This window comes from Mastigoproctus giganteus, chromosome 13, assembly GCF_048544385.1.
Source record: "Mastigoproctus giganteus isolate SK-2022 chromosome 13, ASM4854438v1, whole genome shotgun sequence".
NCBI lineage: Eukaryota > Metazoa > Arthropoda > Arachnida > Uropygi > Thelyphonidae > Mastigoproctus > Mastigoproctus giganteus.
The window spans coordinates 51,111,013-51,137,943 of NC_143587.1; the positions used below are offsets into that span (position 1 = coordinate 51,111,013).

The window sequence follows — 26,931 nt, forward strand, 5'->3', positions numbered from 1 at the left end:
CAAAAGTACACAACCCATTTTAAAAGTTGCACTTGTATTTCAGCTGTGATAAAACAGTTGAAGAATGCCCATTTACGACTACCTTCTATCTTCTGTCATTTACCCAGCCCCTCCACTTAAGAATTTCCTCTGTAATCCCAATTAGCTCCACATCATACAATTACCATGTGGTAATTGCATAACTGTATAATATCAAAAGCTTTATTAAAGTAATGGTATATAATGTCAAAAGTTGATTTTAGAACAACTGTTTTTGTGATCTCATTACAGCAGTTAAGTTATTACAAGGTTTTCCTGTAAGTTTTATCACATCCAAGGGCTGGCTGTGGTCCTGGGTAATGTATGCAAACATGGTTACATACATGCAAGATCAAGCTCATATGCTGCCACAAAAAATGCCCATCCCACTGTTAACTAAAGTGAGAAATTATGCAGGCATGATTGCCAGGATCTGTCGATCAAACTGGGGGCTCAAAAGAAAGACCCTGGCAATTATATAACGTGCAATGTTCCTACCTGTTATCACCTATGGAGCCAGTGCGTGGTTCATCTGCTTAGCCATAGTAAGAAACAGGAATAAATTAGAATTGATACAAAGGACAATAATTTTCACCATTACCAGAGCATATCGCACAGTGAGCACACCTGCGCTACAGTTGCTGGCTGGAACTCTCCCACTTTACCTGGAAGTAGCCAAAAGAGGTTTGTATTATAGACTTAAAAGGGCATACCCACAGAATTTCTAGGGATAGCCCTTGATACAGCCAGCACTTTCAATGCTGAAAGAAAAAAGAATATCCACAAAGCTCCATGAGCTAGGGCAAACAAAATGGAAGCAGGAAACCAGAGGTCTAGTTACCAAAAGGTTTCTGCCACGAGTGGCAATGGTCAACCTAAGTGGTATGCCCCTGGACTTTTTACAACATTCATATTGACAGGTTGTTGTTGTTATTTGGTTTTTAGGAGCATTAGCAACTAAGGCCATATTGCTCTGGGAATATGTGGTGGTCATTCCCTGACCTTTCCGCATCCTCTGTATTTGGTGGTCACGGGCTCAAACCCTGGTCTAATCAAGAAGCATGTGCTACGCACTGCTGCTCCTGCCCACCTGGCTAGGGAGGCACCATATTGACAAGTCATGGCTCCCCAAAGGCAAAAATAACCTTCCTAGGGCTGACTGGTGACTCAAATTACACCTGTGGCGAGAGTGAAGACAGGGCACACATTCTACAGCACAGATTGGCCCCCTTCCAAGGGGAGAAGAACATCTATTCATTATAGAAGAGGAAAATTATAAAGCCTTTACAACCTTCACACAGAAAGTACAGTCAGTCCTCGTATAACACGTGTTTACACTACACGAATTCAATTGTACACGATTTATAAATAGGGGAATGATATCTTATTATAACATGAACCGAATTCGCTTATGCATGATTCGCCTTTGTGTTTACAAGAAATGGCAGTCGGACCAGAATCACCCCAACTGAACGCAACACGATAGGAATGAAGAGAAGATTCTGAAAATGTATTTATGTTTTTTATATCAGTGAAGGGGAAACGCATTTCACCATAATAACGTAAAATTCCAGCTATCGGTATTATCGCAAATGCAATTAGATCGCGTTTACTACCAGTTTTTAACAGATTCCACTAGCAGGAACGCAACTGGAAATTGTTTTTATTGTTTTATGGTATTAACCCCCAGAAATGTGCTTTAGTAAAATGTGAGCTAGTGAGGTGTTAATAGGGTTGTCTCTGCCTTTACGGTGTTGTTTATTCAGTTGCTACACGTGCACAGCTTTGTTTATGTGTATCAAGTGTGCCACCTCATTTTGTAATTGTGCTTTATTCCCTAAAAATGAGTAGAATACGTAAAAGGTGTGAAAAGGAAGCATCCTGGTGAAGACACTACAGATTCAGAGAGAAAAAGAAAAGCAATATTGATAAACAGAGGTGGACTGGGTCAAAAATTCTTACCTGGGAAAATTTGTAGTGGCCTCATACTAGCGTTTATGGCCAAAATCACACTGGCCTCTGACCCACCGTGGTTTCCCTGGTAAGGCTTATGGCCAGTCCGCCTCTGTCAATAGAGAAAAAATATGAAATTGTGGAACGCTTTGAGCGAAATGAAAGACCATGTGATACTGCACCTGCTACAGGCCCAAAAGAGGCAATGCCAAGAATTACAAAGAATGCAGAGAAAATAAAAACAACTTTTATAGCAGGAACAACTCAAAGTGTAATTAAAATCCATTAGATTAAGACACAAAGAATTGGAAGAGATGGAACAGCTGTCATCTATTTGGATAGAAAATCAAACAAAAAACAAGTTTGCTTACGATAGAAGCAAAAGCATTAGCAATATTTTATTACGCAATAGTCGTAATAAAATACTTACGTATTTTATTATTATAATTTATTGTGTTTGGTAACGTTTTGATTACAAACGTGTGTTCAGTCTTGGGTGGTCAGCACCTAACCCTATTTTTCCCATAGGGCCTGTTGTTTATATTGCACGATTTTGCATTGCACGGGGGTTTCTAGGAACACAACTATCGTGCTATATGAGGACTGACTGTATTTGAAATGTGCAGAACAATCCAAAGAATGGCAATTCAGCCCCCTGGAAATTAAATAATAATCAATAGTTAAAATTGCCCACGTCTTCCACCATGCCCAGATGATGACCTAACTGTCAGGACAGCAGAATTCTGTGCCCTGACATGACAAAACCAGATTGACCTGGGTACCCCCTAGGATTACCCTGCCATGCGTAGGAACCTGGGGTCCCCACACCAAATAAGTAACCATGTGGAGGAGGGAGATGTACAGGCAGCCAGGAAAGCAGATTAGCTGAAAATTATCAGTAAGCTGGTAGCAAGTAGAATGAAAGACAGAATGAATAGGCTGGTCACTGAGTGAAAGAGTGAATTAGAAATTATGGCAAAAGGGAATAAATGTCAGTTTTGGTGAATGAAAGACGGACCCAGCACGAGGGAAAGAGAGTGAATGAGTGTTACGGTGAATGGAAATAAGTGGAAGAGCAATTGTAATTGGATGAAAGAATACAAAATTAATAATAATGTACACTACTTTATATATACTAACAAACATTTACTAACAACAATATGACTGCATTCTCCTCTGGCCTGCAAAAAACTTGTGGCACCACAACTGAAGAATAATAGCAAGTTGAGGTGCCCAGAGATTGCAGTGCAGAAAGCAAGAGTCAAACAAATGAAATAAAAGCCAGAAGAATGAATGAGAGTGTAAGTGTGTGAGAAAAAGAACACAAACCATAAATGTTAAAGTTCACACTAACCCTAGTTTTAATCTTTTATAATCTTTCTTATTTAGCTTAATTATTAAGCATCAGTATTTAAATTACATTACACACCATTGCATCCCCCCCTGGTGTGTGAGAAAGAGATGAATGAGTGAGTGGAAAAAAAAAATTATATAAACTATAAAAAAAAGTATAAAAATAGAATGCAAGTAAAATGAGAATACGGATTATGAATGAAGTAAATGTGTGTCTCTCTCACCCCCCCCACCTGGTGGGTTCCACACTGCCAGCTAACATATCCCACAGCCAGAGTGGGATGGGCAGTTTGACCTTCCCATCGGATTCGACAAGACATGGACCTGACAACCATCACCGATGAAGACATACTGCGGCTTTGCTACCAATGCACCATTTGGCGAACTGAACTGGGTACTCTAACCCGGTTCCCTTTAAAACCCCATCCCCAGGCAGGGGAGGGAGGAGACAGGTCTGCCTCCCCCTCCCTGCCTCCCCCATACTTTGCCTAGTGGGCTCATCCCCAATGACCTCTTTGGGGATGCCTACTCTATCGTCCCCATCCTTCTACCTGTTTCTCCTCCACTATAACTAAGCCAACTGATATGCTCCTAACAATGCCACCAAATTCTAATCAGCGTCAAAAAATTCAACCACTTTCTCTTTAACCTCTTTCAGCCTTTCCAATTTCTTTCCAAGTTCACCCCCCCCTTTTCTAGGCCTTGCCACAGAAATCCTGGAAAAATAGCATTAGCAGAGGCATTTGATGCAAGAAAGCAAGCTTATGCAGCATCAGCCAAAAAAAAAAAAAAAATAATAATAATAAATAAAATAAAATAAATAAAATAAAAATAAATAAATAAATAAAAAAAAAAAAAAAACCACTTCCACTTCACCCCTCTGTTCGTTCGAAATACCTGTCCAGCTGAGCCTTAAACTTATTTAGGCTATCAACTTCCACGACAAGGGATGGAAGTCTGTTCCACCAACCAACCACCCAGCTGGCAAAAGGCAAATTTCCTCACGTCTATCCTACATCTGTCTTTCCTCAATTTGAATTTATGCCCTCTCAGGTGATTTTTCTGAGCAAGAAGAATCCCATCAGCACTGAGCATGCTCAAACCATTCAAGGCTTTATACACCTCAATCAGATCACCTCGCTGGTGCCTAGTCTCCAGACACTGTAATTTGCAAAACTTAAGCCTTTCTTCGTAAGAGCACCCCTTTGTTCCATTCACCAATCTTGTTGCCCTTCTCTGTACTCGTTCCAGCATCCCTACATCCTTCTTGAAATGAGGCCTCCAGACCTGTATACAGTACTCTAGGTGTGGTCTGACCATTGCTTTATACAAGGGAATAATCACCTCCTTATCCCTGCTAGAAAAATTCCTATATATCATTGACAATACACCATGAGCTACTCTTGCAGCCCGTCTGCACTGCTCAGAAAACTTCATATCTGCCTGCACAACCATCCCCAGGTCCCTTTCAGTCTCTACCACTGTCAGTGTAGTACCACAGAGTTGATACATTGCTCTGGGGTTGCTGTTTCCCATATGTAGTACTTTACATTTGTCAATGTTAAACTTCATTTGCCACCGTTCAGCCCATCTGCTCAACCTTTCCAGATCCTGTTGCAGTAGCATAGTGTCAGTAGTGTCCTTGACAACCCTGGCAACCTTCGTATCGTCTGCAAACTTGGACATTAAGCTTGATATACAATCATCAATATCATTTATAAATACAGAAAACAACAATGGATCCAATACTGAACCTTGAGGAACTCCACTAATAACATTAGTCCACGTTGAGCAGTGTCCATTGATTACCACTCTCTGTCTTCTGCCACTCAACCATGCCCTTATCCATAGCAGCAATTTGCCTCCAATGCCACACTGCTCCAATTTGTGCAGCAGTCTTCCATGTGCAACAGTATCAAAAGCCTTTCTAAGATCCAAATATATAATATCAAAGTTATTCCCTGCATCCAGTTCTTTTGTGACTACATCATAGTATCCAATCAAATTGGTCAGGCAAGACCTGCCCTTAACAAAACCATGCTGCGTCTGAGCTATAACTGAATTCTTGTCTAGATGATCCTGCAGTGCTTCTTTAACCAGTGCCTCCATTAATTTTCCGGGAACAGAAGTTAAACTAACAGGTCTATAATTACTTGTGTCGCCTTTTGATCCTCCTTTGTGAATTGGGGTCACATTGCACACCTCCAGTCCATGGGTACTTCCCCTGAATCCAAGGAAGCTCTCATAATTATGGCTAAGGGTTTGCTTACTTCCTTTGCTGCCTCCTTTAATATAACTGGATAGATCCCATCCACCCCAGGTGCCTTTCTTGTATTTATCTTCAACAATTTCTCCTCCACTTTACTCTCAGTTATTACAAGATTCTCTAGCTTACTGCCAGAGTTTTAATACACCTCTGGCATTCCCCTCGCTGAATAACTCCTCATGTGTGAATGTCGATGCAAAATATTCATTTAGTTTGTTAGCTACCTGAGCAGGATCATCAACAGTTGACCCATCGATATCAAGTGGACCAATCTGATTCATCCCCTTCCTTCTAGAGTTTACATAAGTAAAGAACTCTTTGCTGTTTTTATTTGCATACCTTGCCAAAAATTTCTCGTAATCTGCCTTCGCCTGCCTAACCTCCTTTGTAACTTGGTTACAGATCAACTTGTATCTATCATAGGGTTCTGTGTCACGTATTAATTTGTATGTATCCCATGCATTTTTCTTCTCAGCCATATGTCTCATTAGTTCATCTGACATCCACTTAGGCCTGAACCTTGAACAATATTTCTTAGTTGGTATGTAAAGCCTAGGCTTCCAAGATAAGTTCTTTGAATGCCTCCCATTTTAAATTTTCTGTTGGTAACATCATCAGTTGGTCCCACTGTACAGAATTTAAATACTGTCTCAGTCCATCGTAGTCGCCTTTACGAAAGCAATAACCCTTCCCTTTACCCCTAATGGTAGTTACCTCTTTGAGTAAATCCCACTTCAGCACACTGTGATCACTGCCACCTAGTGGTTCATTTACCTGCAGATTCTTAATGCATGAAGAATCACTACTGATAATCAAATCAAGATTATTACTCCCTCTAGTTGACTCCCGAACATGCTGATGTAGAAAACAATCATCCAATAAATCCACAAAAGCCTTGCTAGTGTGTGATTGACCAGCCCCCAAATTCCAGTCAATATCTGGGAAATTAAAATCCCCCATTATAAGACTCTCTGATTTACTGGCCCACTCTATTTCCCTATACAATTTCTTATTATACTCATCAGAGTCATTAGGCCTATAGCACACTCCTACTCTCAATTTTAATCTCCCAATGCTTATGTCACACCAAACTGACTCGACACTGCACTGTCCAGCAATGTCTGGCTTCACTTCCTTGGATTTTATGTATTTCTTAACTAATAGCATAACTCCTCCTCCCTTCCTATCCTGTCTATCCCTTCTGTAGACATTGTACTCCCCAAATTCCAGTTCTGCATTCCTTATATCTGTGTGACACCACGTCTCTGAAATCCCCACAATATCTGCTTTTGATGTTTTGAGCAATACCTCAAATTCATCAAATTTATTTACTATACTCCTAGCATTGGTGTACACGCAAGTATACAAGCACCTGTTCTTTTTCTTAGCTACCCTAACACAACCCATGTGTTTACTTGTACCCCAATGATTCCCAGCAGTCTCTGAAATATCCTGTATCTTATATTCCAGGCTGCGGCTCATTCCAATAGAAGCAGTGCAAGAATCACTTTCACCTCTGCCAGTGGCTACTGTTAATCTATTAGTCCTTGTATCCCCCCAATCTAGCAGTTTTCCGACCCACCTAACACTGCCTCGATAGCATCAGCAAATATTCTTGCACCCTTTCTATTTAAGTGTATCTCATCCCTGTAGAAGCAGTCTCTCCTGTTAACAAGTACAGACCAGGCTGAAAAAAATTCTACCCCTTGAGCCTTGCACAATCTTTCCAGGGCCGACTTGATCGACAGGGCTCTCATCATATACTCCCTCCTATCGTGTCTGGGAAGAATTGCAGCCACTTTCAAATTCAACCCTAATTCACGGCTTTTTTTCAACAGTGATCTGTACTTGTTAAGTAATTCTGCCGGTCTCCTACTCTTAATATCAAATAGGTGGCAGGACCTGCCAGAGTACTTAAATAATCTACTGGGTGCCTGACCTGCCTCCTAGTGGCAAAGTGTGGGCAACGGTGGGTCCCAATAGGGGCCCAACGGCTAAATGGTCAGAGAAACAACAGAACATAACACTACACAACAAACCACTCCCCACACACACTTTTTAAATTTCTGGCCTCCACAGAGTTCTGTGTCACTTACAAAGAATACAACGCGGAGATGAGAGAAACCCCCGGTGCCATCAGACAACTAACACACTTTACACTGTTAACTGTTGCCTGATTTATCAGTTTCAATAAAGCAGTTACAATGAAGTTGGAACTCCTCCCAGTCCTCTGAGGGCCACATTGGTGCATAAATAGATTTTAACTACAGATGTCATGATCCTGCCTAGCGCAGAAGTGAAACTCACCAGTCTGTGGTTCAAATCATATATCTTATTAAGTTTTATATACTCCCAATGCCTTTTTTAATATGACAGGATGTATAACATCTATTCCCGAAGGCCACTAACTCAGCCTGAGTAGTTTCTCTAATATACACTTCTTAGAAATCATTATATCACTTATTTTTTACTGCTGACTCCTCTACATCATTTCCTCCTGATTCAAATGTTCTTTCAAGATTCACTGCAATTTTCCTTGCAAAGATCTGCTTTCTAATTATAGATTATTTGTTGAATTTTTAATACTATGTATTATACCAAGTGATTATGACAGGGAAAGTTTTAAGTCACCGGGGATAGGATGCTCATTAGACCCAGTGCACCCATGTATGGATTCCACTATATTAACAAGCATACGTACCACATGAGAGGTTAAGGAGCAAGGCTATGATGAGGTTATGTTGCAGTGCATGCAAAAATATAGAGACAATTACTATTATGTCAATGATTATTAATTTTTAATTTATATGACAATTCTCTATAACCAGATAACATCTAGAAATCCATAGGTCTTCTGGCTGTAGATGATTATGGTATAAAGTAATGCAGAGGTGTCAAACATGTGGCCCACAACACTCCTGAGTGCAGCCTGAACCAGATTAAAATTTAATTGGGAAATATTCAACAAAATAATAAAAATACAATAAAACACTGATAGTATTTCATTTTAAAACTGAAAATCATAAAGTTCTCTTTGGACTTTGGTTTATACATGCCTTTTAAGTAGGTAAGGCAGCACACTTCCCCACTCACTGCATGTTCTCTCTCTCCCTCTCCAGGTAGAAGCACCTTGAACGTCACTCCCTATCAGTAGACTAGCGGTGGATAAGCAAAGTAGCAGGGTAGGGTTTTGTGAAAGTTTTCTTCAATTCAGAAATTTAATCTATGTTAAACAGTATGCAGGCAATGATATTTTGTAGGTTTTATACTCTACGAGTCTTAACTGCAATTTATGTAAGGTAAGAAAATTATACATTTCTTTATAACTAAATATATGAAATTATTTTCCATCACCAATTTTCATTTAATCAATCCAAACTTATTTATTTTTAATTTAATCTTATAGGAAGGGTATCAGTCATGTCACATTCTAAGAGCAGTAAGAAAAGATTCATACAAGAACACAGAATTTTTCAGACAAGATGGGAACAAGATTATTTCTTTTCTGAAGTAAACAACAAGATTTTATGTTTAATTTGTAGACTCAATATTAGTGTCCCCAAGAAATATAATTAAAATGCCATTACGAAATACACCGTTCTGAGTTTGATCAATACTTGGGCAAAATAAGAGAAGATATATTAAGAAATTTGAAATCTACACTTCAAAAACAACAAAAAGTATTTACAAAAATTTATGAAGACAGTGACAGTGTGGTCAAAGCTAGTTAAGTTATTTCAGAACTCATAGCTAAACATTCAAAGTGTTTTAGTGAAAGTGAATTTGTAAAGCAGTGTATGGTGAAAACCGCTGAAATTCTTTGCCCTGAAAAAGTTAAAATCTTTCAGAACATTTCATTATTGCAAAATACTGTTGCGGAAAGAATTGATGAAATTGCCACTGACATCAGTGGAAATCTTAAAAGAAAAAAATGGAAAATTGTCTGACTCATTTGATCGCGGTCGATGAAAGTACTGATATTAGTGGACTGGCTGAAGTAGCGTAATATATTTGCACATGTGATGAAAATCTTACTGTGACTGAAGAATTGCTTGATGTTCTTTCTCTTAACGACACTACAACAGGTGAAGGTATTTTTAAGAAAGTATATGGACTTTTAGAAAAGTATAACCTTCCATTATCAAAACTAGTGTGTGTATATCTACAGAAGGTGCAGTAGCAATGACAGGGAAGACAAATGGATTTATAGCTAAATTATTGGCTAAGCAGAATAAAACTGCACCTGATAAAAAGTTTCATCATGTTCACTGCATTATACATCAGGAAGTTTGTGCTCAAAAGTAGTGAGAATGGAACATGTGCTGAACTTTGTTAAGAAAACAGTGAATTTTATACATTCCCGAGGTTTGAATCAATGGCAGTTTTCTTCATTACTCTTGGAAATTGAAAGTGAACAGGAAGGTTTACTTTATTATGCAGAAGTTCGCTGGCTCTCCTGTCAGAAGGTTTTGAATCGATTTTGGGTACTACACCAAGAAATCAAAATGTTTTTAGAAATGAAAGGAGAGTCACCAGAACAACTTAATGATAAGAAATGGTTTCAGGATTTGGCTTTTGTTGTAGATATTACGGGGCATTTAAACGAATTGAACTTAAAACTTCAGGGTCGAAATCAGGTTGTAACGTTTATGTATGACTGTGTTAAAGCTTTTAAGAAAAAACTCAAGACTTCTGGAAAGGCAACTGAAAAATTGTGATTTGACTCCTTTTCCTACATGTAAAAATTATCAAGATTCATTTGATTCTTGTAATTTCAGCAAGTATGCCTCAGATATTGAGGAATTAATATTTGAATTTGAAGGATTTAAGATGTGTGAAAACAATTTTTTACTATTTAGCACTTCATTTTCTTTTGATGTTGAGAAAGTGAAAGGTAACATTCAAATGGAACTTGTTGAAGTTCAGTGTAACACAGTGCTAAAAGAGAAGTGGTGAAGATTATGTTCCTGACTTTTATTCTTACTTGCCAAGACATTTTGTTGAAATGTGTATGCTTGCTGTGAGAATCTTAGCTATGTTTGGTAGTACATACCTTTGCGAGCAGTTATTTTCACTACCGAAGACGATTAAAACTTCACATAGGACAAGATTAACAAATAAGCTCTTATCATCTGTACCGAAAACTGCATTATCACAAAAGCTCATACAGTTTCTTGCAAACAATATTAAATTAATTTTGAATCTATTCGATATTAAAACATAAAATTATATGTTTTATTTTTATCTATAGTTTCTATCTGATTTGTATTCATAAATATAAATACATATAAATACTGAAAACCAATGCATAGTCAAGTCAATATGCAGCATGCACTGATCCTCATATAAGGTTTAGTGGCCCCCCGTTTTCTATTTGAGTTTGACACCTATAACATAATGTACCTATTAACCCTGTCAGCAATGAAAGCTAAACATCACATTAACTTAGCGCAGGAGTAAAGTCAGACAGTGTTCCAAATTGTGACCAACATGCCAAGGAATCCTGCATATAGAAATAAAAGTTAAATGTAAATAAATCTAAAAGCCTTTCCATCATCAATAAATGAACTGTTACAACCCTTTATACAGCATGATAGTGTTGTAACAATTCATTTCTTGACAGATATTACCAGCAAAAAAAAAAAAGAGTCATTTAAAAAAACATCAGATAAGCCTTTTCACCATATATTCTAAGCACACCTGTGTATCAATGTCATAATTTGCAAACTGTCAATCTACCTTTTCTACAGGTTGGAATAATATACAACTGTCTGTAAATTTTGATTTTTGGTAAACAAATGAGTACTCTAGCACTAGCGATATTCTTTAATAGATCTTTTTCAAGTTTGCCGTATGAAATTTATTACCACGCTCTGTAATAACGAATAATATTGGTCAAAATGATTGACTGACAGGCCTTACCAGGCAATAAAATCACAAGAGGAAATAACTGACAAAACAGTTGTCCACAATTCAGAAAACAGTATCTCAAAAACTTACTGCAAATCAGTGAACAGCAAAGTTGCAACCAACAAGGTTTTCGTGTGAGTTGGAGAGAGAGAATTTGCTATAATCTAAACTTTTAACTTCAGTATGATTATATACTTACAGAATTAGGACAGTATCTTCTAATTAATTCATTGATGGCAATGTCATTCTGATGTAACTTTGGACCAGTGTGGTACCAGCCAACTATTCTTTCACGAGCTGAAAGAAAATTTTTTTTCTTCTTTCAGTTTACTTTATAAACTATAATTATCATAATGGGAGCAATAATAATAATTTACTGAGACTTGACTAATTAATAAGCTCTTATAAAGCTTTATTCCTGTACTATTAATGGAAGCATATGTTGGGGCTTATTGTTATGAAAATCGTTAAAGTTAGTAAACCTCAAAGCCCAGAAATAATCATATTATTCAACAGTTCTAGAAAATGATTTGCCACATATTCCAGTGTGGCAAATCATTTTCTACATTTCCACATACCCCATGTTTAATCGTTTTGTGAGTACGTATCAGTAGCGCTGCGTTCCTATGTGCTGCTAGTAAGCAAAATAAAATTTGCCTCCCTAAATGCTGAATACCGATAAGCGTTAACCTGAAAACATTTCAGCACCCTCTTGAACTGTTGCCCGCAAGTGACACTTACCTCGCCTACCCACTTGCGGCGGCCCTGGTATTTATGTACATATGTTTTTCATGTGTGGGTTCTGTGGAGTATATATGTATACATACACATTTCAAGGTAATTTTGCATAATGCATCCATTTATGTACAAATTATCTATAAATCTGCAAATAGGCATTACCATATCTGCATTTCCAAGTAATTATGTATATAGTTTATAAGTCTATGGTGTTTTTACACCTATATTATATAGATAGTTTATAAGACACAGAGATAAGAAAGGAGCTCTGAAAATTGGAATAAAAACTTGTATCCGTTAGTGTCAGTTGTCCAATTTGGGCATATTAATGTAAAACAATCAATTCTCTGGAATTTTTATCTATAAATTGATGAAACTGAATCATGTGATCGTGTCATGATTTTGTTTTTAATTTTGATCTCATTTGGACAATAATTTCGCTCATTTTGCACAATCAAATCAAAATAAAAACAAATTAATACTTAAACAGTTTTATAACCCCAGGGGCTCACATCTGGTGAGTATGGGCTTGGCACACCCAGGGTCCTGAGCTGTATATCATCATTCTTCTCTTTCTTGGTGATTCCCTTCTACTTTTGACACTCACTCACTCTCTCTCTCTCTCTCTCTCTCTCTCTCTCTCTCTCTCTCTCTCAAGGTAACTCGGGAATTTTTTTTTTTTGGCTGGTGCAGCATAAGCCTCAGGCTTCCTTGCACCATATAGCTAATAATAATAATGAATAATATACAAAGCATCCATTTTTACTTTATCTTCAAAATTCTACAAATTCATTCCACAGAGCCCACTTCCATCAGAAACTCACTACCAGTAGCTCATGTGCATTTGTAAAATTCACTATCACGGCCCCCAAGCATTCCAGGAATTTGTACATCTTGTTTAGTAGTTTATTAATAATCACTACTGCTTTTTAATTCAATCATTTCTGCTCATTCTTCCAAAAGTTAGTGATACTTTATTACATTACACAGCAAACTAAAGAAAGCTGTAATGTGTATACAGTACTGCTTTATGAAGTTATCCAACCAACCCAAACTTGAGTGTCATCACCTATGCTATAGATGAAGACATGACATCAGCCTTACAAATGCTATAATGTGTATGTGAGAGGCTTTGATTATGTGACCGAGCCATTCCTTATTGCCTGTTTAGTACTGTACTGGCAAACAGGTTTCTTTATAAGCAATGTTTCAAAATGGAAAGAATTTGCTGTAAGAAAATGGCAATCTTGAAAGTTTACTTTTCAAGAGCTCAAAAAAGTAAACACAAAAGCATAACTCCCAATGAATCCCATGAATGGTTTTCATCTGACGAAGAAGAACAAATTGTTGGGTTATAAACGGTGAGCAACGATGGACATTTATGCAAAAATATATGTACTAAATTGAAAAATATACCAGTATTAATTTGTATCTTTCTAACTCTAAGCACATATCATAGATGAGAATTTGATGAGCCTCCTAATATAATTCCTTTGAGAGAATTAACTCTTTTTTTAAAGCATCCAATTTTGTCCATGAAAATAGCAAATTTTTGCTTAATCTGCTCAGTCTATTTGCATCTAATGCACACAAAGGAATCTCCTGTGGTACTCTTATGTCTAGTTACAATTAAATCTGTACACACAAGCATGCGACACACACAACAGATCAAGCAATAAGACATGATAATTCATAAGATAATTGGCTCTGGCCTTTCCCTACCTCCAAAACAAAGCATTTTCATTGCTCTAAGTCATATGCTTTGATGGACAAGACTGAAGAATAATTTTTTTGCTAAAAAATTAAAACTGCAGCACTTATACCTCAACACCACATTAATACAATGCTGACTGAAACTTTCTCAATTAAATAGTCAAAGTTCATGTTTGTTAATGTCAAATTAATTTGACAAATCTCAAAGGGGATAAGATAATTTCAAATATGTCTTTACTTAAATGAGGAGTGTTTCAATGAACACAAGCTTTTCGTATCTAATCCAACAATTTGGTATTTAATGCAATGACCATTAGTACAGTTATGTCTATGTGATGAATCAAGGTTGCTATGAAGTTACACCATATAGTAAGACCCCTGTATCTGCAGGGGATACGTTCCAAGTCCTACTGTGGATGGCTGAAACCACGGATATAAGCGAATACCTGCTGACCCCATATATATATAACATGATTTTCTTGTACATACATACGTATATAATAAAGTTTAACTGATAAATTAAACACACAGTAAGACACTACCAACATTAAATACAGTAATAATAAAGTACAGCAGACTCTCGATTTATTTACCAGGACACTTCAAGACCAAATGTTTAGTTTGATTTAGTGTGTTGTGTCAATTGTTGTGTTCCATCGCACCGCAAAAGGCAAATTTTGTTTTGTTATTTATGTCAGGGATGTCGGAATTTTTTTTTTTCATAGTAACTTTTTTTCTTCTTTTTTTGTTTAGGAATTGTGAAAATGATGGGCAAATGCAAGAGTTGTGCTTTCAAATTAAACAAAAACTTCAAATTATTCAAAGGTTTGAAAACAGTACACACAATCTCTAAATCTATACGTTAAATCTCTAAAGAACCATTATAATGTTGGTGATCGAGCCATACGCAACATTGTAAAAAATAAAGGAAAGCATCGTATTGGACACGGGAGCAGTACGCGTTAAGTTTTTTGTTTTTTTACCGTGGTTATCTGAGGGTAACTGAATCAGCGGATACGGGGGCACAACTGTACTTAATCTTAAATAAAAACTACAATCATAGTGTAAAGGCATCATTTCAATTGTATCTCATATTGTGACCATCCTTCACAACGAGTTGCCATGTGCTGCACCACCTCGAATAAGTAACGCTTCACTAATAGAGAAGACTATTATTACTTATTCTCAATGGGCACCACCACCCAGACGGCACCGTTTCAAAGCTTGTAGGCCTTTCATCGGTGGCTGGGCAGGTACCCTGGTATTGCACTCATGACAATCCAGTTGAAGTTATTCCCATAATATGAGAAATGCCAAAAGGTATGTAATAATACTATATTCGCAAGAAATGCACAAGGCATAATCTTTATGGGTTTTGGTAATTAACTATATAATATCGGTGTAGACACACCATAGTTAACCCATAAATTTGAACTATGTAAGTGGTGTAAATGGCATCATTTTAATTGAATCTCATATTGTGGTTTGCCTTCACAACAAGATAGCAGGTATTGCACTACTTCAAATAAATAATGCTTCTCTAGTAGAGAAGACTACTGTTATTTATTCTCAGGAGATACCACCACCCAGACGATCGTTTCGAAGTTTTTTGGCTTCATCATCAGTGAGTGAGCAGGTACCCTGGTAATGAAACATGCCATCACAGTTGTGAAGTTATTTCCACAATATGAGAGATGCGAAATCTATATGAGAGAAGGATGATCACAATATGAGATACAATTGAAATGATTGATGCCTTTACACTACGATTGTAGTTTTCATTTAAGAGCTACACTATTAGTATTAGCATTAGTAATGGCCGCATGGTGCAAGAAAGCCTATGGCTTATGCTAAACCACCCCCCCCCGAATAAAACAATGATAAAAATATATATATATAATAATAATAATTAATAAAAGAAAAGGAAATTAAACCTATCATCCTATGCGCTTCCCTCACCTGAAGGTATTATCCAGATGACCTTTGAATTTCCCCAAACTGTCAGCCTCTACCATCCATGTAGGCAACTTATTCCAGTAATTTGTAACTCGCTGGCTAAAATAAAACTTCCTGCAGTCCAATCTAAACATTTCCCCCCATAACTTGAATTTATGCCCCCTAGTTCTAGCATCATTTATAATCTTGAAAATTTCGTACTTATTCATTCATTTTACTGATGCCTCTCAGAGCCTTAAACACCTCAATCAAATCTCCTCTAAGGTTTCTAGTTTCCAAACTCTGCAACTCACATATTCAAAGTCTTTCTTCATAAGGACGCCCTTTTGCCAATCTCACCAGGCGAGTTACCCATCTCTGCACCATTTCAAGAAGCTCGATATCTTTCTTTAGGTTTCTCCATACTTGAACACAGTATTCCAAGTGTGGTCTAACAAAAGCCTTATATAATGGGATTATCACATCCCTATCTCTACTTGCAAAAGTTTGATAGATCATTGATAGGACACCATGGGCCTTCCTTGCAACCTGTTTACAATGCTCAGAGAATTTCATGTCTGACCATATCGTAACATCCAAGTCCCTTTCCTCCAGTACTGGGTTTAGTTGAACTCCACCAAGTGAATAAGTTATTTTGGGATTACCGTTTCCCAGGTGTAATACCTTACACTTTGTTGGATTAAAGCATAGCTGCCATTTTTCTGATCATTCCTGAAATCTATCTAGGTCTCTCTGAAGAAGCTCAGCTTGACAGTGATCATTAACTACTCTACCAATTTTAACATCATCTGCAAATTTAGACATCATGCCCTCTATCCCTTCATCGATGTCGTTTATGAAAATTAAAAACAACAGTGGTCCTAATACTGATCCTTGGGGAACCCCACTTCTTACATCAATCCAATCTGAGGAATAGCCATTTATCACAACCCTCTGCCTCCTGCCCTGAAGCCATCCTGCTATCCATCTAAGGATTTTCCCAGTGATTCCAATCTGTTCCAGCTTATAAAGCAACCGCTCATGTGGGACTGAGTCAAAAGCTTTGCCGAAATCTAAATAAACAATGTCGAAATTATTCCCTAAATCCAGCTCGTGAGTGAGCCTTTCAAAATAGCGAACCAGATTTGTTAAAAACATGATTTTCCCTTTACAAAACCATGCTGAGTATCCTTGAGAATTTCAATTCGATCCAAATGATCCTGAATTCCACCCTTGATCATTGCCTCCATGATTTTCCCTACCACTGAAGTCAGACTGACAGGTCAATAATTTCCCACTTCACTCTTAGAGCCACCCTTATATATGGGAGATACACTGGCACTTTTCCAATCCAAGGGAATCTCCCCAGAATCTAGTGATGCTCGCATAATTAGACTCAATGGTTCAATGCACTCACTTGCCGCCTCCCTTAAGATTATAGGGTATATTCCATCAACTCCAGGAGCCTTACTGGATTGTAGGCTTGAAAGTTTTTTCATTAAATAATCTTGCAAAATTTCAATATCATTAATTACATATTTTTCAACTTCGCTCCTGCAATTTCCCATTGCCACAAAAGGTTTTTTATTTGTAAATATCGATGCAAAACAAAATAACTGTTGAGTTCATCTGCAATGGCACAGGTGTATTTAATACTATCCCCTTTCCCTTACGTAAAGGTCCGATCTGGTTTGCCCTGCTCTTCTTGGCATTTATATATGTGAAGAATTCCTTATCCCCCCCCCCCTCTTTGCTCTGTTTGCTAGTGATTTCTCATAAACTGCCTTTGCCTGTCGAACCTTTTCTGTGGCTCTATTACAGATCATCTTGTAGCTGTTATAGGCTTCGGTACTTTTTATTGCTCTGTAACCTTTCCATGCCACCTCTTTCTGCTCAAGTAATGTAGCAACTTCACTATTCATCCAACTTGGAACCCTCCTCGTGGAGTATTTTTTTAATGGTAAATACGCATTCAAGGCATCTGTGATTAATGTTTTAAAAGCATACCACAGTTCAAATGTATTCATTCTCTGTGCAATATCTACCCAGTTAATAGAGGCCATGTAGTACCTTAAGGCATCGTAATTTCCTTTTCTGAAATTAAAACCCATTCCTTTGCCTTTTACTGCTGCTACCTCTCTCATCATCATCCACCATAGAACTCCGTGATCACTTCCTGCTACTGGTTCTTCTACTGTCAGCCCTGTTATGTCATCTGATTCATGGGTGATGATGAGGTCTAGGATATTCTTTTCTCTAGTACTTTCCCTGATATATTGATACAAATAACAGTCATCTAATTGATTTAAAAATTTTGTTCCCCATGTCGAGTTTCCTTCCCATTTACTCCAATCAATTAGAGGCAAATTGAAATCACCCATAATAAGACATTGACGCTTACTTGCCCATTCCATTTTCATGTAGAGGCTTTCATGATAATCTTCACAATCACCTGGTCTGTAGATTACTCCTACTCGCATTATACCTTTGTTTCCAACTATTTCACACCATACAGATTCTATACTAGCATGTGAAACATCTGAATCCGGGAAAGCTATCGTTGCACTCAGGCTGCTTCTGATAAGAAGCATTACCCCACCACCCCTTCTATCTATCATATCCTTCCTAAATACATTATACAAGCCGTACTGAAACTCATCATCCCCAATTTCCGCGTGGCACCATGTCTCCGTAAGCCCTATTATGTCCGCGTTACTTGTTTTAACCAGCAGTTCGAATTCGCTCATTTTATTGACGACACTTCTAACATTACTATATAAACAATTAAGACTTACTGTTCTTGTATATTTAACTACCCTAACACAATAATACTATGGTGTATCTCACCTATATTTAATAGTAACTATCATAATATACATGACAGTAATCAAGGTAAACTACTGCAACAAGATCTAGAAAAATTAAGCAGATGGGCTGTGAAATTGCAGTTGAAAAGACTTAAAATTGCAAATTGAAATTCTGAAAATTACAGTGTCTGGAAACTAGGCACCTGCAAGGTGATCTGATTGAGCAATTTAAAGTTTTGAATGGATTGAGCAAGCTCAATGCTGATGATATTCTTCCTCTTGCTCAGATTACACACATGAAGGGCATAAATTCAAACCGAGGAAGGATGGTTGTAGGATATATATGTGGAAGTTTGCATTCAGTCAGCAGGTGGTTTATTGTTGGAACAAGCTTCCATCCGTGGTTGTACAAATAGGAAGTTTTAATAAATTCAAGGAAGAACTAGTTAAATTACTGAAGGGGGATGGAGAGGTAATGCAGGAAGTTTTTTTTTTTTTTTTTTTTTTTTGGCTGAGGCTTTATAAGCTTGCTTTCTTGCATCATTTGCTACTACTAATACTAATATACATTGTATAACGTATTAAACATTATCTCATCTGTAAGGAGTATACTTTGCTGTGATCTTTGGCAGAAGGAAAATTATCACAAAGATAACCCAGATGTTATAAATCCATGCACAGCATCTAAACGATCTTCAATAAATGCCCTTTATGCAAAAGAATATCTGTATTAATTTTATTGCATTAATATTTTATTCATTTTATTGCGATAACAAAAAACAAGCCCTCGTGTAAAATATTTATTTTCATTAGTAACATTTTTCAAAACTCTTCTCACACATTCTTTGTGCAACATATCATTTTGATATTTCATGAAATTATACTAGTTAATAAATTTAGTGGGGTATTTTCATCAGAATTCATTAATTTTCTGTGTTCAATAAAGCTGATGTAAAGTAATATATAATGTTTTATTCTTTATGATCTCCTTTATACATATGTTTTTATAATATTTGCTTCACCAAGCCACTCTACACAAAACAGTGGAATTTTTCAGCATCAATCATCATTAGATCTGCAACCCTGCTGCACCACTGTAATGTCTAGGCATTATGGTAGCCTTACAACCTGTAAATCAGGGGTTCAACCTTTTTTTTAACTGCCATCCCCTTTAAAAAAAAATGCATTATTTCCTCATTAGTCCCTCTTTATCCAAAAAATACACATTTTAATTTTATGGATGGATTATAAGAAAAATCTGTTGATAACACTTAATTATTTATTAAAAAATGTAAAATAATTATAACACTATTATTATATAATGGGGCTTAGAGGGGGAACAGGTATCCTGTGTGTTATCAGACACTCAGCCTAAAACACTGATGGATCCAATATCTCTCTATTACAGAAGATTTAGGAGAAGTCTGGTTGGCCTGCCTCCCTAAAATGCACTCATGCACACCTTCTCAATGGTAAGCCCTGTTATGTCACTTAAGTGGCAACGAACGTGTAGAGTGGTTCTCTTCAAGACGCTTGGTCAGTGTGAAGAGGAAAAGACCAAACCCTCCAGTATATGACAGCATGACAAAACAAATGGCCCTCAGTCCCCAGCAGCTTTCACTCCCCCTCTTACGGCAGCAAGAGGATCAGAGTGGAAGCAGAGGGTGCTAAGACTCTCTGGGTACGACCAGGCTGCCATGCACGGAAACTGAACTTAGCCTGTTATAACGTAAGATCACTCATCGGTGAAGACAGGATATTAGAGCTGGAAAAGGAATTAGAAAATGTGAATTGGAATATTATCGGTTTGGTTGAAACAACAAGAAGAAATGAATCACTTATAAGTTTATCAAGTGGAAATCTGCTGTACACCAATGGAAACAGTGAAAGGAGTGAAGGTGGAGTTGGGTTTCTGGTCCATAAAGATTTTAAAAACAACATTTTGGAATTCAAAAGCACATCACCAAGGGAGTCAAGACTAATACTCAAGATTTCTAAGAGATACAAGCTAAAGGTTATAATGATTTATGCACCAACATCGAGCCATGATGATGAAGAGGTTGAAGAAATGTACACCGAAAGGAAAGGAAAAAACTGACTCAAGTAAATAATACAAAGGTCTTTGAAATAACAGAAGAGAAAAAGCAGTGTGTACTGGAACTTAAGAACAGGTTTTAGCTTCTGCAGACTGCTCAGGACCAAGATATCGACGAGGAATATTACAACTTTCTGAAAGTGATAAAGCCCAAGAAACCTATAGGGAAAAAGAAATTCAAAGAAGAAAAAATTAGTCAAGAAACACTTGTCATGATGAACCGAAGACGACAAATGAAGAGCAAGAAAAACACTGACAGGGAGAAAATTGACTATACTGAGTTATGCAAAGCCATTAGAAAGAGACTCAGAGAGGACATAAGAAGATTTAACACAAGAAAAGTAGAACAAGCATTAAGGGAAAACAAAGGATTTAAATCAGCAGCCATGAGCAGTAATACAGAAAGACAAATGATACTGAAACTGAAGAATAGCAATGGTGTACTTATAAACAGCAGAGAGGGCATAATTCAAATAGCAGAAGACTAATATAGAGAATTATAAAAGGAGCGAGGGAATGATGCCAGCAGTGAGGAAGATGGATTGCAAAGTAGCAACACATATGACATACCTGATATTCTTCCTGATGAGGTAGAACATGCATTGAAGAAAATGAATAATCAGAAAGTCGCGGGGGAAGATGAAATTACTGTAGAGTTGGTAAAATTGGGAGGAAGAGACATAACACAAAAACTGGCAAGGGTCTTCACAAAGTGCATCCGAAAAGGTGTGACACCTAAGCAGTGGAAAAATGCAATCATAGTTTTGCTGCATAAGAAAGGAGATAAATCAGAAATTGGAAGTTATAGACCAATTAGCTTGTTATCCCACATCTACAAGTTGTTCACAAGGGTCATTACTAACAGATTAGAAAGAATACTTGATGAGAATCAACCGAAAGAGCAAGCTGGCTTTAGGACAGGATTCTCAACTATTGATCACCTTCACATAATATCACAGCTAATGGAGAAAGCAAATGAATATAAAACACCATTATGCCTGGCATTTGTGGATTATGAAAAGGCATTTGACTCTATACAGCATAAGGCAATGTTTCGGGCACTGGAAAGACAAGACATAGATACCCCATATATTATAATTTTGAAGAAAATATATGACAGTGCTACCTCCTTTATTAGACTAGACAAAGACAGTAGGAAATTTTAAATCTAGAAAGGAGTTCGACAGGGAGACACAATATCTCTGAAGCTGTTTACTGCTGCCTTTGAGGAAGCTTTCAGAAGATTAGACTGGTCGCAGAAAGAAGTCAACGTGAACGGAGAGTACCTAAACCATTTACGATTTGCAGATGACATTGTGGTCATAAGCCACGATCCCAAAGAATTAGAGGAAAATCTTAATCAGTTATGCACAGTTATTAAGGATTTTGGACTAAAGATGAATATGGCTAAAACAAAAGTAATGATGAACAAGTATGCCACAGAAAGGGAAATAATGATTGAAGGAGCAGTAATTGAAAAGGTGGAGTCATACTTATCTGGGACAAGTTATTAGCTGTAATAATGATAAATGGCTGGAAGTCAAGAGAATAATAAATTTTGGAATGGAGAGCATTCAGGAAATATAGTCACATACTGAAGAGCAATATCCCAGTTTGTCTGGAACATAAAATAATGAACCAATGTATACTCCCCACCATGACTTATGGAAATGAAATTTGGGCACTCACCAAAAGAATGGAAGAGAAGCTGAGAACTACACAGCGAAGAATGGAACGAATTATATTGGGAATCAGACTGTTAGATAAGAAGAGAAACGCATGGTTTAGACAGCAAACTCAAGTAAAGGACATTCTTATCAAAACTAAAGAACTAAAATGGTCTTGGGCAGGACACATAGCTCGAAGACATGATGACAGATGAACTAAGAAAATAACAGAATGGTACCCAAGAGATGCTAGAAGAAAACCTGGAAGACAAAGGCGGAGATGGATAGATGAAATTCATGAGTTTGTGGGTAGTAAATGGATGGCCAGTGTTCAAAACAGAAGGAACTGGAAAGTTGCTGGAGAGGCCTTCATCCTGCAGTGGATTGAAAATGGCTGATGATGATATTATATAATTAGCCCATGGACCCAAATTTGACTCCTTGGCATGTATTGACTCCTCTTTTAAGACAATTGACCCTGGGTGGGGGGGGGTTCAATATCGAACCTGTTGGGAATTCCTGCTATAAATCGATAATAAAATTACTTGAAACAACTATCTGAACATTAAAAAAAATAAATATACAAAAATAAGTAAAAATAAATTAAAATGACAAACAACATACTAAAAGTGATAAAAATATACTGAGTAAAATAAATTAAAATCATAAATAAACAAACAAGAAGTTTTCAAGGCAAAGTGCCTCTTTGTCAACTAATTAGTGCATGGCACAATACAACATAAAAAGCTGGCTTGACATGTTATTGATTGCTCACACAATTTCTCTTCCACTTATGGTTCAAGGCAATCTATTTTTATGGTGCGCCCCAATTTTAACCATAGCAGAAGTACCTGTATCCTCTTCATTATGGATGCTGCTATCCTACAATATGATCAGAACTGACACACTCGTATTGTTATCATGGTATGTAATGCCATTTACTACTGTCAGATACTTAGCTATATTTTTTATTTTTATTATACAGTGGATTCCGGTTATTTGGGCCACCAGTTAATCAGGGCAGCCATTTATTTGGGACAAATCTTAAAGAATGGAACCTAATCGAGAGAATAGGTTCCGTTCGTTGGTGGAATAGACTTCCATCCCTTGTCGGGGAAGTTGATAGCCTAAATAAGTTTAAGGCTCAGCTGGACAGGTATTTCGAACGAACAGAGGGGTGAAGTGTAAGTGGTTATTTTTTATTTATTATTATTATTTATTTTTTTTTCTTTTTTGGCTGATGCTGCATAAGCTTGCTTTCTTGCATCAAATGCCTCTACTAATGCTAATGCTAATAGCAAGAGTTTTCTTTGCTTAATTGGGACAACATGTTGTTTAATCGAGGCAGGAGACCACAGCACTTGAGATTACCCTATGATTGTGCCTGACCACACCACGTGGTCCGGTCAGATTTCTGGAGGTCACAACCATAAAACAATTAGCAGCTTCCAGTTTATTGGGCTTTTCTGTTAGTGCAATCTATTATAAACGGGTAGTAAACTCTATCTTATTGCACTTGTGATAATATCGACAGCTGGAATTCTGTGGATTTTTACGTTATTATGGTGAAATGTGTTTCCTCTTTCTCTTCAATCATATAAAAAACAAATTTTCAGAATATTCTCTTCATTTCTATTTTTTAAGCTTCGTAACGGTTACTCTGTTCTCACTTGCGTGTATCGTGTTAGTTGCAATTTGTGCGTGCCATGTTCTTTGTTATTAATTGCTTATCTTTTTAACTGTTTTAAATTTTACAAGCCAAAAAAAAAAAAAAAAAAAAAAAAAGCCAGTGAACAGAAATATCAATTAGTATGTACATATTACAGTATTAATTAAGCTATGCACATAAGCATAAATTTATTTTTATTTTGCTAACCTGTGGAAAATATTATTCCGATTTTCATGTATCATTTAATTTTTTAATTGGTAAGGTAATAAAGTGCAAATTTGTGCTTAACATATCTTACCTTTTAGAGCCTGTGGATAATATTCCTCCTATTTTCACTTATTAGAATCAGCAATTAATAGAATTAAAATTCAATTCACAAACACGATCACAAAGACTGGCACTTACTACATATTTTATAGTGAATGGTATTTTGCTATGGTGAGTCCATCGTGATTTGATTGTACAGTGAACCAATCATAAAGCAGAGGTCCACTGTATTTTTAACCATTTACATGAAACTCTGCATAATTGGGGCAGCCGCTTAATCAGGCCAAATTGCACTAGTCCCGATGTGTCCCAAATAACCGGAATCCATTGTATATATTTTTTGAGCATCATTATGTCCTGGTTTATATTCTATCATACAACAAACCTACTATTTATGTCATATTGTCCCATGCACTAGATGGTTGAAAAAGAGGCATTTACATTTTTTTAGCTTATTTCATCCTCACTTATGTTCCATGGTTTTAACTTATTATAATAAGTTAAAATCATGTAATCATATAAGTTAAAATCATATTAACAAAAATTATCCCAATTATAAGATTTCTGTTCATATATATTTTATATATGATAACAAAAGAAGTTACATAAAATGGCATACCATTAACCTTCTTGAACATGCTGTACATATTTTCCAGATAGTCATGATCCAAAAACCACACAGTTTTGTCTTTATCATCTTCATCAAATGGAACTAAAAATATTTAATAGTATTTAAAAAAAACACACCAAAAAAAAAGTAAAATGATGAAATCAGTTAACAAGATATATTTTATAACCATAGATACAGCCATACACCTGCACATTTCAGTACAAACCATGCAGGTGGTATTGTGCAAATGCTAGTTTTCACATTAAACATTATTAATATAAGGTATTATACTGCATCAGTTACAAGCACATCTTGCAAGCATCAGGTGTCCTTACACCTCACCTCAGTACTACAGGGCTTCATACAATAAAATATTTCTTGTATGATTCTCAAAGTAACAGTTTCACAGAACTGGTTCCTAACTGTCAATTTTAAAATTGAAAATACAGACTTGTATTTGTATTTTTCTGTTCATACTTTGGAAACACCCTATATACATACAGTAGAGCGTCGATAATTCGAACTAATTGGGACTGGGGGTAGTTCAGACTTTCAATTTGGTCGGATTTTCAAAAATGCCGTTTTGGAGACTTAAAAAAAAAAAAAAAAAAACAGAGGTTTAGTAAGTTAAGTAAATAAAATCACTAAGTTGTACTTACGTATTTTTATTCATAGGTAACAAAACAAATGGAACTTTCAGTCACAATAACACAGATGTATAGGCTTAATGAAAACAATTACTTATTTTTTGCTGCACCATTTTCGAACTTTGTTTCTTTGCTTTCTCACTCTTTGCAGCAAAACAGTAGTTGAGCTGGACAGCATTCAGTTTGTTGCTCGTACCAAGCTATCGCAGTCTATAATAGCACAGCGAATGCCTCAGCATGTGTAGGCCCAGTATTGATGTCATTTTCTTCGTAGTAGTAGTGGCATGTGATGCAAGAAAGCAAGTGTATGAGCTTATGCAGCATCAGCCAAAAAAAAAAAAAAAAAAATCACACCATTCCCTCCAAATGCCTGTCCAGTTCCTCCTTAAATTTATTTAACCTTCACATTCCAGCAATTAACCACCCGCTGGCTAAAGGCAAATTTCCACACATCTATTCTACATCTGTCTTTTCTTAATTTGAATTTATGCCCCCTTAGGTTCGTAATCTGAACAAGTGGAAGGATCCCATCAGAATTCAGCGTGCTCAACCCATTCAACCCATTCAGTAGTCTTCATCCGTCATCATTTTTGGGAGCTTTCTTTTATTTCACAATTTCGTTTCATTTAAAACAGGAAACCCTGTTGCATCAATATCATTTTCCATCCACGCCCTTGCATCACCTTCATTGCAATCTTCAAACTCACGGTTTGGCTGAAACAAGTTGCTCATCTCATTCAGTATTTGTCCCTCATTTCCTTCAGTTCGATTCTGCTCATCTCCTATGGTTTCTGCAGTAGACCATAGTTTTTTCCAAGCATTTTTAAAATTCTGTGCAGTAAGTGATTCCCATGTGTCAACTAACATGTACCAGCTGTCCTTGAGACTGAGCTTTTTAAAAATGCAACGATGCTTTCTGCTAAAGGTAAATGACGCAAGACATTTTTTATATTCTCTTCAACTTTTCGACGACTCCCTGGACCCGCTTTAGCCAGCGGGTGGTTGGTTGGTGGAACAGACTTCCATCCCTTGTGGTGGAGGTTGATAGCCTAAATAAGTTTAAGGCTCAGCTGGACAGGTATTTTGAACGAACAGAGGGGTGAAGTGGAAGTGGGTTTTTTTTTTTTTTTTTTTTGGCTGATGCTGCATAAGCTTGCTTTCTTGCATCAAATGCCTCTACTAATGCTAATTGATTGAGTGCGGCAATGTTTAATGGAAGAAACATGACCTTGAATCTGTCTTCTATTTTGTTCAATGTTTCCACTGTAGGATAAGAAAGACCT

The 26,931-nt window shown here is 36.8% G+C and overlaps 1 protein-coding gene across 1 annotated transcript in view; it reads right to left on the minus strand.

The window, feature by feature from the left end:
- Nucleotides 1-26,931, minus strand: part of Rpn8 (regulatory particle non-ATPase 8) — a 71,492-nt gene that overhangs the window by 19,104 nt on the left and 25,457 nt on the right. Inside the window, exons 3-4 of the mRNA XM_090387881.1 lie at nt 25,011-25,103; nt 11,700-11,797 (exon numbers count right to left, since the gene is read on the minus strand). Of these exons, the coding sequence (XP_090244007.1) occupies nt 11,700-11,797; nt 25,011-25,103 (191 nt within the window). The remainder of the gene's footprint in view (nt 1-11,699; nt 11,798-25,010; nt 25,104-26,931) is intronic.